Genomic DNA, 13,421 nt, shown 5'->3' with positions numbered 1-13,421 from the left:
TATATATTATAGATATTATTGTGTATGATTGTATTATATATTATAGATATTATTGTGTATGATTGTATTATATATTATAGATATTATTGTGTATGATTGTATTATATATTATAGATATTATTGTGTGATTGTATTATATATTATAGATATCATTGTGTGATTGTATTATATATTATAGATATCATTGTGTATGATTGTATTATATATATTATAGATATTATTGTGTATGATTGTATTATATATTATAGATATTGTGTATGATTGTATTATATATTATAGATATCATTGTGTATTATTGTATTATATATTATAGATATTGTCACGATTCGGCTGGCAGGTGGTGGATCCTCTGTGCCAGAGAGGGATTGGAGTGGACCGTGTTGGTGGACCGGTTCTAAGTTGCTACTGGTATTCACCAGAGCCTGCCGCAAAGCGGGATGGTCTTGCAGCGGCGGTAGCAACCAGGTCGTATCCACCAGCAACGGCTCAACCTCTCTGACTGCTGAAGATAGGCGCGGTACAAGGGAGTAGACAAGAGCAAGGTCGGACGTAGCAGAAGGTCGGGGCAGGCAGCAAGGATCGTAGTCAGGGGCAACGGCAGGAGGTCTGGAACACAGGCTAGGAACACACAAGGAAACGCTTTCACTGGCACGATGGCAACAAGATCCGGCGAGGGAGTGCAGGGGAAGTGAGGTAAAAATAGGGAGTGCACAGGTGAACACACTAATTAAACTAATTGCGCCAATCAGTGGCGCAGTGGCCCTTTAAATTGCAGAGACCCGGCGCGCGCGCGCCCTAGGGAGCGGGGCCGCGCGCGCCGGGACAAGACCGACGGAGAGCGAGTCAGGTACGGGAGCCGGGAAGCGCATCGCGAGCGGGCGCCTGCCGCATCGCGAATCGCATCCCGGCTGGGAGAGGTATCGCAACGCACCCGGTCAGCAGGTCTGACCGGGGCGCTGCAATTGCGAGGATGTTGCAAGCGCTCCGGGGAGGAGCGGGGACCCGGAGCGCTCGGCGTAACAGTACCCCCCCCCTTGGGTCTCCCCCTCTTCTTGGAGCCTGAGAACCTGAGGACCAGACTTTTGTCTAGGATGTTGTCCTCAGGTTCCCAGGATCTCTCTTCTGGACCACAGCCTTCCCAATCCACCAAGAAGAATTTTTTTCCTCTGACCGTCTTGGAGGCCAGAATCTCCTTCACGGAGAAGATGTCAGAAAAGCCGGAAACAGGAGTGGGAGAAACAAGTTTGGGAGAGAAGCGGTTAATGATGAGTGGTTTAAGGAGAGAGACATGGAAGGCATTGGGAATACGGAGAGAAGGAGGAAGAAGGAGTTTATAAGAGACAGGATTAATCTGGCACAAGACTTTGAAAGGACCAAGATAGTGTGGTCCCAGTTTGTAACTGGGGACACGAAAGCGGACATATTTAGCGGAGAGCCATACCTTGTCTCCGGGTGCAAAAATGGGGGGAGTTCTTCTTTTCTTATCGGCAAACCTTTTCATGCGGGATGAAGCCTGTAAAAGAGAATTTTGGGTCTCTTTCCATATGGTGGAAAGATCACGAGTCACTTCATCCACAGCGGGCAAACCAGAGGGCAAGGGAGTAGGGAGGGGGGGAAGAGGGTGACGGCCGTACACCACGAAAAATGGGGACTTAGCAGAAGATTCTGAGACTCTGAAGTTGTATGAGAATTCGGCCCATGGTAGAAGATCTGCCCAGTCATCCTGGCGGGAGGAAACAAAATGCCGTAAATAGTCACCCAGGACCTGGTTAATTCTTTCTACTTGCCCATTGGATTGGGGATGATAAGAAGAAGAGAAGTTTAATTTAATCTTGAGCTGTTTACAGAGGGCGCTCCAGAATTTAGACACGAATTGGACGCCTCTATCCGAGACGATCTGCGTGGGCAAACCGTGAAGACGAAAAATGTGTACAAAAAATTGTTTTGCCAACTGAGGCGCTGAAGGAAGACCAGGAAGAGGAATAAAATGTGCCATCTTGGAAAATCGATCAACGACCACCCAAACAACGGTGTTGCCACGGGATGGGGGTAAGTCTGTAATAAAGTCCATACCAATCAGTGACCAAGGCTGTTCGGGGACAGGCAGAGGATGAAGGAGACCAGCAGGTTTCTGGCGAGGAGTCTTATCCCGGGCACAGACAGTACAGGCCCGCACAAAATCAACAACATCCGTCTCCAGAGTCGGCCACCAATAGAAACGAGAGATGAGTTGCAAGGATTTTTTGATGCCCGCATGGCCTGCGAGGTGGGAGGAGTGTCCCCATTTGAGAATCCCGAGACGTTGGCGTGGAGAAACGAAGGTCTTCCCTGGAGGAGTTTGCCTGATGGAGGCTGGAGAAGTGGAGATCAGACAGTCAGGAGGAATGATGTGTTGCGGAGAGACCTCTACTTCCGAGGCATCCGAGGAACGAGAGAGGGCATCGGCCCTAATGTTCTTGTCGGTAGGACGAAAGTGAATTTCAAAGTTAAAACGGGCAAAGAACAACGACCACCTGGCCTGGCGAGGGTTCAGCCGTTGGGCAGACTGGAGATAGGAGAGATTCTTGTGATCAGTGTATATGATAACAGGAAATTTTGATCCCTCCAGCAGATGCCTCCATTCCTCAAGCGCCAATTTAATGGCCAGTAACTCTCGATCCCCGATGGAGTAGTTCCTCTCTGCCGGAGAGAAGGTCCTAGAAAAAAACCCACAAGTAACAGCATGCCCGGAAGAATTTTTTTGTAGAAGGACAGCTCCAGCTCCCACTGAGGAGGCATCTACCTCCAATGAGAAGGGTTTAGATGGGTCAGATCTGGAGAGCACGCGAGCAGAAGAAAAGGCAGACTTGAGACGTTTAAATGCGTCTTCCGCTTGGGGAGACCAGGACTTGGGATTGGCATTTTTCTTGGTTAAAGCCACGATAGGAGCCACAATAGTGGAAAAGTGTGGAATAAATTGTCTGTAATAATTGGCGAACCCCAAAAAACGTTGGATAGCACGGAGTCCGGAGGGGCGTGGCCAATCTAAGACGGCAGAGAGTTTGTCTGGGTCCATTTGTAATCCCTGGCCAGAGACCAAGTATCCTAGGAAAGGAAGAGATTGGCATTCAAACAGACATTTCTCCATTTTGGCATAAAGTTGATTGTCTCGAAGTCTCTGAAGAACCATGCGAACATGCTGGCGGTGTTCTTCTAAGTTGGCAGAAAAAATCAGAATATCGCCCAGATAAACCACAACACAGGAATATAAGAGATCACGAAAAATTTCATTAACAAAGTCTTGGAAGACAGCAGGGGCGTTGCACAGGCCAAAGGGCATGACCAGATACTCAAAGTGTCCATCTCTGGTGTTAAATGCAGTCTTCCATTCGTCCCCCTCCCTGATGCAGATGAGATTATAAGCACCTCTTAAGTCCAGTTTGGTAAAGATGTGGGCACCTTGAAGGCGATCAAAGAGTTCTGAGATAAGAGGTAGGGGGTAGCGGTTCTTTACCGTGATTTTATTAAGTCCGCGATAATCAATGCAAGGACGTAGGGAGCCATCTTTTTTGGACACAAAGAAAAATCCAGCTCCGGCAGGAGAGGAGGATTTGCGGATAAAGCCCTTTTTTAAATTTTCCTGGATGTATTCAGACATAGCAAGAGTCTCTGGAGCAGAAAGAGGATAAATTCTGCCCCGGGGTGGAGTAGTACCCGGGAGGAGGTCAATAGGACAGTCATAAGGCCTGTGAGGAGGTAAAGTCTCAGCTTGCTTTTTGCAAAACACGTCAGCATAGTCCATATAAGCCTTAGGAAGACCGGTTACAGGGGGAACCACAGGGTCACGGCAGGGAGTACAGGGAACCGGTTTAAGACAGTCCTTGAAACAAGAGGTACCCCAGCTCTTGATCTCTCCTGTGGACCAATCAAGGGTTGGGGAATGGCGTTGAAGCCACGGTAATCCAAGAAGAATTTCGGAAGTGCAGTTGGAGAGGACCAAAAACTCAATTTTTTCGTGATGAGGTCCGATGCACATTAGGAGAGGTTCCGTGCGGTAACGCACGGTACAGTCCAATCTTTCATTGTTAACACAATTGATGTAGAGGGGTCTGGCGAGACTGGTCACTGGGATGTTGAACCTGTTGATGAGAGAGGCCAAAATAAAATTTCCTGCAGATCCGGAATCCAAGAAGGCCATAGCAGAGAAGGAGAAGGTAGAGGAAGATATTCACACAGGCACAGTAAGGCGTGGAGAAGCAGAGTTGACATCAAGAACTGATTCACCTTTGTGCGGAGTCAGCGTACGTCTTCCCAGGCGGGGAGGACGGATAGGACAATCCTTCAGGAAGTGTTCGGTACCGGCACAGTACAGGCACAGATTCTCCATGCGGCGTCGTGTCCTCTCTTGAGGTGTCAAGCGAGACCGGTCAACTTGCATAGCCTCCACGGCGGGAGGCACAGGAACGGATTGCAGAGGACCAGAGGAGAGAGGAGCCGGGGAGAAAAAACGCCTGGTGCAAACAAAGTCCATATCCTGGCGGAGCTCCTGACGCCTTTCGGAAAAACGCATGTCAATGCGGGTGGCCAGATGAATAAGTTCATGCAGGTTAGCAGGAATTTCTCGTGCGGCCAGAACATCTTTAATGTTGCTGGATAGGCCTTTTTTAAAGGTCGCGCAGAGGGCCTCATTATTCCAGGATAATTCGGAGGCAAGAGTACGGAATTGGATGTCGTACTCGCCAACAGAAGAATTACCCTGGACCAGGTTCAGCAGGGCAGTCTCAGCAGAAGAGGCTCGGGCAGGTTCCTCAAAGACACTTCGAATCTCCGTGAAGAAGGAGTGTACAGAGGCAGTGACGGGGTCATTGCGGTCCCAGAGCGGTGTGGCCCATGACGGAGCTTTCCCAGACAGAAGGCTGACTACGAAAGCCACCTTAGACCTTTCAGTAGGAAACTGGTCCGACATCATCTCCAAGTGCAGGGAACATTGCGAAAGAAAGCCACGGCAAAACTTAGAGTCCCCATCAAATTTATCCGGCAAGGATAATCGTAGGCCGGAAGCGGTCACTCGCTGCGGAGGAGGTGCAGGAGCTGGCGGAGGAGATGATTGCTGAAGCTGTGGTAGTAGCTGCTGTAACATCACGGTCAGTTGAGACAGCTGGTGGCCTTGTTGCGCTATCTGTTGCGACTGCTGGGCGACCACCGTGGTGAGGTAGGCGACAACTGGCAGTGGGACTTCAGCGGGATCCATGGCCGGATCTACTGTCATGATTCGGCTGGCAGGTGGTGGATCCTCTGTGCCAGAGAGGGATTGGAGTGGACCGTGCTAGTGGACCGGTTCTAAGTTACTACTGGTTTTCACCAGAGCCCGCCGCAAAGCGGGATGGTCTTGCAGCGGCGGTAGCAACCAGGTCGTATCCACCAGCAACGGCTCAACCTCTCTGACTGCTGAAGATAAGCGCGGTACAAGGGAGTAGACAAGAGCAAGGTCAGACGTAGCAGAAGGTCAGGGCAGGCAGCAAGGATCGTAGTCAGGGGCAACGGCAGGAGGTCTGGAACACAGGCTAGGAACACACAAGGAAACGCTTTCACTGGCACGATGGCAACAAGATCCGGCGAGGGAGTGCAGGGGAAGTGAGGTAAAAATAGGGAGTGCACAGGTGAACACACTAATTAAACTAACTGCGCCAATCAGTGGCACAGTGGCCCTTTAAATTGCAGAGACCCGGCGCGCGCGCGCCCCTGACGGAGAGCGAGTCAGGTACGGGAGCCGGGATGCACATCGCGAGCGGACGCCTGCCGCATCGCGAATCGCATCCCGGCTGGGAGAGGTATCGCAGCGCACCCGGTCAGCAGGTCTGACCGGGGCGCTGCAATTGCGAGGATGTTGCGAGCGCTCCGGGGAGGAGCGGGGACCCGGAGCGCTCGGCATAACAGATATTATTATGTGATTGTATTATATATTATAGATATTATTGTGTGTGATTGTATTATATATTATAGATATTATTGTGTGATTGTATTATATATTATAGATATCATTGTGTGATTGTATTATATATTATAGATATTGTGTATGATTGTATTATATATTATAGATATCATTGTATATGATTGTTTTATATATTATAGATATCATTGTGTATGATTGTATTATATATTATAGATATTATTGCGTATGATTGTATTTTATATATTATAGATATTGTGTATGATTATATTATTTATTATAGATATCATTGTGTGATTGTATTATATATTATAGATATTATTGTGTATTATTGTATTATATATTATAGATATCATTGTGTATAATTGTATTATATATTATAGATATCATTGTGTATGATTGTATTATATATAATAGATATTATTGTGTATGATTGTATTTTATATTATAGATATTATTGTGTATGATTGTATTATATATATTATAGATATTATTGTGTGATTGTATTATATATATTATAGATATTATTGTGTATGATTGTATTATATATTATAGATATCATTGTGTGATTGTTTTATATATAATAGATATTATTGTGTATTATTGTATTATATATTATAGATATCATTGTGTATGATTGTATTATATATTATAGATATCATTGTGTGATTGTATTATATATTATAGATATTATTGTGTATTATTGTATTATATATTATAGATATTATTGTGTATGATTGTATTATATATATTATAGATATTATTGTGTATTATTGTATTATATATTATAGATATTATTGTGTGATTGTATTATATATTATAGATATTATTGTGTATGATTGTATTATATTTATTATAGATATCATTGTGTATGATTGTATTACATATTATAGATATCATTGTGTATTATTGTATTATATATTATAGATATTATTGTGTATGATTGTATTATATATTATAGATATCATTGTGTATGATTGTATTATATATTATAGATATTATTGTGTATGATTGTATTATATATTATAGATATTATTGTGTGATTGTATTATATATTATAGATATTATTGTGTGATTGTATTATATATTATAGATATCATTGTGTATGATTGTATTATATATTATAGATATTATTGTGTATTATTGTATTATATATTATAGATATCATTGTGTATGATTGCATATTATAGATATCATTGTGTATGATTGTATTATATATTATAGATATCATTGTGTATGATTGTATTATATATTATAGATATCATTGTGTATGATTGTATTATATATTATAGATATTATTGTGTATGATTGTATTATATATATTATAGATATCATTGTGTGTGATTGTATTATATATTATAGATATTGTGTATGATTGTATTATATATTATAGATATTATTGTGTATGATTGTATTATATATTATAGATATTATTGTGTATGATTGTATTATATATTATAGATATTATTGTGTATGATTGTATTATATATTATAGATATTATTGTGTATGATTGTATTATATATTATAGATATTATTGTGTATGATTGTATTATATATTATTGTTTGTGATTGTATTATATATTATAGATATTATTGTGTATGATTGTATTATATATTATAGATATCATTGTGTATGATTGTATTATATATTATAGATATCATTGTGTATGATTGTATTATATATTATAGATATTATTGTGTGATTGTATTATATATAATAGATATTATTGTATATGATTGTTTTATATATTATAGATATTATTGTGTATGATTGTATTATATATTATAGATATCATTGTGTGATTGTTTTATATATTATAGATATTATTGTGTATGATTGTATTATATATTATAGATATTATTGTGTATGATTGTATTATATATTATAGATATTATTGTGTATGATTGTATTATATATTATAGATATTATTGTGTGATTGTATTATATATATTATAGATATTATTGTGTATGATAGTATTATATATTATAGATATCAGTGTGTGATTGTATTATATATTATAGATATTATTGTGTGATTGTATTATATATTATAGATATTATTGTGTGATTGTATTATATATTATAGATATCATTGTGTATTATTGTATTATATATTATAGATATCATTGTGTATGATTGTATTATATATTATAGATATCATTGTGTGATTGTATTATATATTATAGATATTATTGTGTGATTGTATTATATATATTATAGATATTATTGTGTATAATTGTATTATATATTATAGATATCATTGTGTATGATTGTATTATATATTATAGATATCATTGTGTGATTGTATTATATATTATAGATATCATTGCGTGATTGTTTTATATACTATAGATATTATTGTGTGTGAATCATATTGTTGTGTTTCGGGTTCTCCAGGTCAGGTCTCCCAGATCTGGAATGAGGACTCCTTCTTTGGTTACCAGTATCTGAATGGAGTTAACCCGGGTCTTATCAGGAAATGCGAAAAACTTTCGGAGAACTTCCCTGTCAGTAACAGCATGGTGGCCGCATCTCTGGGGACCTCCACGGATCTCACTGAGGAGCTGAAGGTGAGAGGGTCCTGAGTGAGGACAGTGACTGCTGATAATGAAGCCTCTGTAGTATTAGCATTAAAACTCATTTTTGTTGTTGCACTCCTTATGGTAAATAAAAATCTAGTTTTCTATGTTTTATTTGTGTTTAAAAATCTGCCACTAGGTGTCTCCCTACTTGTCCAGAGTACAATCCCCCCCCCCCTCCATCTCTTACACAGGGGGGTTTATAATGATGGAGCAGTGATCTGGGGGGGGGGAGGGGGTTCGTTGGGTTATAACATTTAAAAAGATCATAACCGTTCTCTTTAATGACCGTGCACGGATCTTACAGAACGGGAACATCTTTCTGGCCGATTACAAGATTCTCCAGGGAATTCCTGCAAACCCCTCGATTAATGGGAAGAAGCAATATATCGCTGCCCCCCTGTGTCTGCTGTGGAAGGACCCCAAGGACCAGCTGCTCCCCATTGCTATCCAGGTAAGGACTGATCCCCCCGGGACCCTATGTGATGCCGTCATAGCCCACCCATAACATGGGGCCAGAGATCTGTAATCTGTGCTGAAGGGGTAACAACATTTAGAATCAGAGTTGTCTTCCTGGCTTTTCCAGCATCCTGGACCCCAGATACCATAGTCCTCCATAACCATGTGGATTTGCTGTTCAGGATGTGGGGAAGCTGAATATATGTGTACATGTAGAGATAATGGGGACTCCTGAGGACATCATGGCGTCTCTCATTACAGTTGGGTCAGACTCCAGGAGAACAGAACCCGATCTTCCTGCCCAGTGACTCTGAGTGGGACTGGACTTTGGCCAAGATTTGGGTGCGGAGTTCTGACTTCCAGGTCCATCAGATCATCTACCACCTGCTGCACACCCATCTCATTGCCGAAGTCTTCAACGTTGCAACCACCAGACAGTTGCCGATGAGCCACCCGGTGTACAAGGTGAGAGCCTGTCTACAAGTTCCATCCTCCATTGTGTATAACACCTACTGGTGTGTAATAACCTATTGTTTGTCTGCAGCTCATCGCACCACATCTGCGTTATACCCTGGAGATCAACACCATCAGCAGAACTGAGCTCCTAGGACCTGGAGGCATCACTGACCAGGTGAGATGAGGGTGCGAGTTTAGAGGATCGATGCCCCCGTAATCAGTGTTATAATCTGAGGGTCTCTATATTAGAGCAGCTCTGAGCTCTTATCTCCATGACTCCTCCCCTCTCTTATAGTGTGCATAAGCTCCTCCCCCACAGTGTATATTTATGTCCCATAGTGTATATGAGCCCCTTCCCTGCAGAGTATATCTGTGTCCCATAGTGTGTATAAGTGTGTATGAGCCCCTTCCCCGTGGAGTATATCTGTGTCCTACAGTGTTATGAGCCCCTCCCCTTTAGAGTATATGTCATGACTAGGGGTGGACAAGGAGAGTGAACCCTAAGCTGTTCCTAGAAACACTCTTCCTGCCTACTTACCCATCCGTCCTAAACAGCGGAGCGACAACTACGGTACCGGTCCTTACCAGCGCTAAAGTGCAATGAGAGTAAAGGTAAACAAATAATACTGTACATGGTCGGGAACAGATCAGAAACATAATGGGAAAACCACCAAAAAAACAGATAAACCAGACAGGATAAAAATATACAAACAGGGCAGGATATAGTGTACTAACATACAGTTCAGAAATCGAAATCAAGATAAACGGCAGATATGAATAAACGAACAAGACTAGATATGGAATAAGTATATAGTAGAAACCAGGAGATGTAGGGGTTGAACAGATTAACTGAATGTAAAACACTAAACAGGTCAGGAAACATAGAACACTGTTCACACAGGACACAGAACACTAAACATAAAAAGACACTAGTTCAGAGGACACAGATCAGTGAAAAAGTACAGAGGACACTATAGACCAATGGTAATGTACAGTGCATGTACTAAAAACACTTAAGGTCATCAATCATTAACTCTATAAAAACAGATACAAGAAAAAGACAAACTCCATAAGAGATCAGGATACCAAAAATGAATAATACAAAACTAAACTCCATAACATGGAGGAATACGGATCAGGACAACCAACTAGAATATCACAAAACCAAACTCCATCACATGGAGGAATATGGATCAGGATAACAAACAGGAATATTACAAAACCAAACTCCATAACATGGAGGAAGATGGATCAGGTGTCACATCTGGGCAGGGAAAGAATGTGGCCCTGAACTAACTTACAGCCTCTGTCCCTGCCTACTTACGTACCCGCCCTAGGCAGCGGGTCCGTAACCATGGTGCCGGTCCCTTCCTATGTAAGTGATGGCCATAAGACACAATAAACTACAAAAAACAGACACATGTCGGGAACAGTCAGGAGGCACACAAACTAACAGAAATATACAAAACAAACACACAATAAAGTCAAAATTAACTAGTCGAGTCCATAACAGGAAATGTTGTAGTACCAAGACGCAAACACAGAATAGAAGTCAGAAAGCCAAGCTGGGATATAAATAACCAATATCAGGAATCACAGGATATACAATGCTAGCTACTGGAGATAAACTCTTTCACAGGCAACTCCTGGATATGAAAGGCTTCCTTAAATACACCTGTGTATCTAGCAGGCGGACTCTGATAGGCAGATACTAATCAGCACTCAAACACACAGGGGCGTATATGAAATAGTAATATTCAGCTCACCTCCCAAATGATAGTGCAGGGACCTGCACCCGGCAAGGTGCTAACCAGCACAAGAAAGAAAGGATGATCCAGCACTTGAACAAAACTTTATTGGATTCAGTATCAAATAGACTTCACACAGTAGAAACGGTCACTCCACTGTCATACGCGTTTCAAGCACATGTGTGCTCTTCATCAGTGACGTCATTGACCTCTTAGGTAGAAGCTTATATCCGCATATTCACAGATGAAGGAAAATTTGGTGATTTGCATGTACCCTCCCTGTGAGCTATCTTACCTCGAGAGATAACCATGATTACAAGGGTAGTGGTGTTCATTTAAAAAACATTATATAAGATCAAAAAATCTTAAAAACATTCCACATCCACCTTCAGCATGTATTGGGTGTAAAAACAGTGTGTAATGTTTGTAATCACGGTTATCTCTCGAGCCAGGTTCAGAAGTAAGTGGAGTTTTGAACCTATCGCAAAGGGAACTAACCCCTGATCAGTTATCCCTGTTGGCCAATGGACTAGACCATATTTTTCCCCATTAATACATTGAAAATTTTCGGGACTTTGTGTGAAATAAATCGCTTTGTGAAAAATTAAACTTTTTTTCAGGTTGATAGTGAAAATGTTAATAATGCTGCACAAGCCCCCGGGATGTACCAGAACTTCCGATATGAAACAGCTATGCCTATATGGCTGCATTACTGTATTAGTGTTTGGTGGGACACTTCATGGCCCCGCATGTAGATCCATGTATTCTTGGTTTGTTCATTTTTTTTTTACTTCTATTGCGTCTACATGTGTCACGCTACCTGGTGCGCTTGCGCCCGTTGTAACGCCTTTCATTATCACGTACTTCGGTACTATGTTTCTTTTTTGTGAAAATTTGCAATAAAAATTTTTATTCGGGAAAAATTTTAAATAATAATGCACAAGTCCAGGACGGCCATTGTAATGAATTTTAATGTTTATCCTTTTCTCAACAATTAACCTTGTGTAATTTACAGGAATTGGGTAGAGAATCTGAAAGTGAGCAGGATCCAATTAGAACCAATGTATGGCATGGGGACAAGAATCCGTTTTTCTTCCAAATTTCCCCTAGAACGGAAAACATGGACAGATTTCAGAAAGCAATTGAACATGATCTGGTTGCTATGAGCAACCATGATTCACAGTCATCTAGGGTGAAAGATAATCGATCGTAAGGAGAGCGTAAAGCACTCAAGGAACTTTCATCTTACAGTGGGGATCAAAAGTTTGGGCACCACAGGTAAAAATTTGTATTAATGTGCATAAAGGAGCCAAGGAAAGATGGAAAAATCTCCAAAAGGCATCAAATTACAGATTAGACATTCTTATAATATGTCAACAAAAGTTACATTTTATTTCCATCATTTACACTTTCAAAATAACAGAAAACAAAAAAAAAAAATGGCGTCTGCAGAAGTTTGGGAACCCTGCAGAATTTATAGCATGCACTGCCCCCTTTACAAAGCTGAGACCTGCCAGTGTCATGGATTGTTTTCAATCATCATCTGGGAAGACCAGGTGATGTCAATCTCAAAGGTTTTAAATTCCCAGACTCATCTGACCTTGCCCCAACAATCAGCACCATGGGTTCTTCTAAGCAGTTGTCTAGAAATCTGAAACTGAAAATAGTTGACGCTCACAAAGCTGGAGAAGGCTATAAGAAGATAGCAAAACGTTTTCAGATGTCAATATCCTCTGTGCGGAATGTAATTCAGAAATGTCATCAGGAAGAGTGGAAGTTAAAGCAAGATCTGGATGACAAAGAGAAATATCAGACAGAACAGCTCGCAGGATTGTGAGAAAAACAATTCAAAACCCACGTTTGACTGCACAATCCCTCCAGAAAGATCTGGCAGACACTGGAGTTGTCGTCCACTATTCCAATATAAAGAGATACTTGTACAAATATGGTCTTCATGGAAGAGTCATCAGAAGAAAACCTCTTCTACGTCCTCACCACAAAAATCAGCATTTGAACTTTGCAAATGAAAATATAGAGAAACCTGATGCATTTTGGAAACAAGTTCTGTGGACCGATGAAGTTAAAATTGAACTTTTTGGCAGAATGAACAAAGGTACGTTTGGAGAAGAAGGGCAACAGAATTTAATGAAAAGAACCTCTGTCCAACTGTTAAGCATAGGGGTGGATCAATCATGCTTTGGGGTTGTATTGCAGCCAGTGACACAGGGAACATCTCACGAGTAGAAGG

General features: G+C 41.3%; 1 protein-coding gene across 1 annotated transcript in view; it reads left to right on the top strand.

Annotated features, from left to right (window-relative positions):
- The window catches only part of LOC130312927 (hydroperoxide isomerase ALOXE3-like), an 82,229-nt gene that overhangs the window by 45,583 nt on the left and 23,225 nt on the right, over nt 1-13,421 (top strand). The window contains exons 6-9 of the mRNA XM_056552620.1: nt 8,329-8,501; nt 8,818-8,964; nt 9,231-9,434; nt 9,514-9,600. Coding sequence (XP_056408595.1) covers nt 8,329-8,501; nt 8,818-8,964; nt 9,231-9,434; nt 9,514-9,600 — 611 coding nt within the window. The remainder of the gene's footprint in view (nt 1-8,328; nt 8,502-8,817; nt 8,965-9,230; nt 9,435-9,513; nt 9,601-13,421) is intronic.

This window comes from Hyla sarda, unplaced genomic scaffold (assembly GCF_029499605.1).
Source record: "Hyla sarda isolate aHylSar1 unplaced genomic scaffold, aHylSar1.hap1 scaffold_174, whole genome shotgun sequence".
Taxonomy (NCBI): Eukaryota; Metazoa; Chordata; class Amphibia; order Anura; family Hylidae; genus Hyla; species Hyla sarda.
Note: the sequence above shows the minus strand (reverse complement) of the source record. Positions and strands in the feature narration are given on the sequence as shown.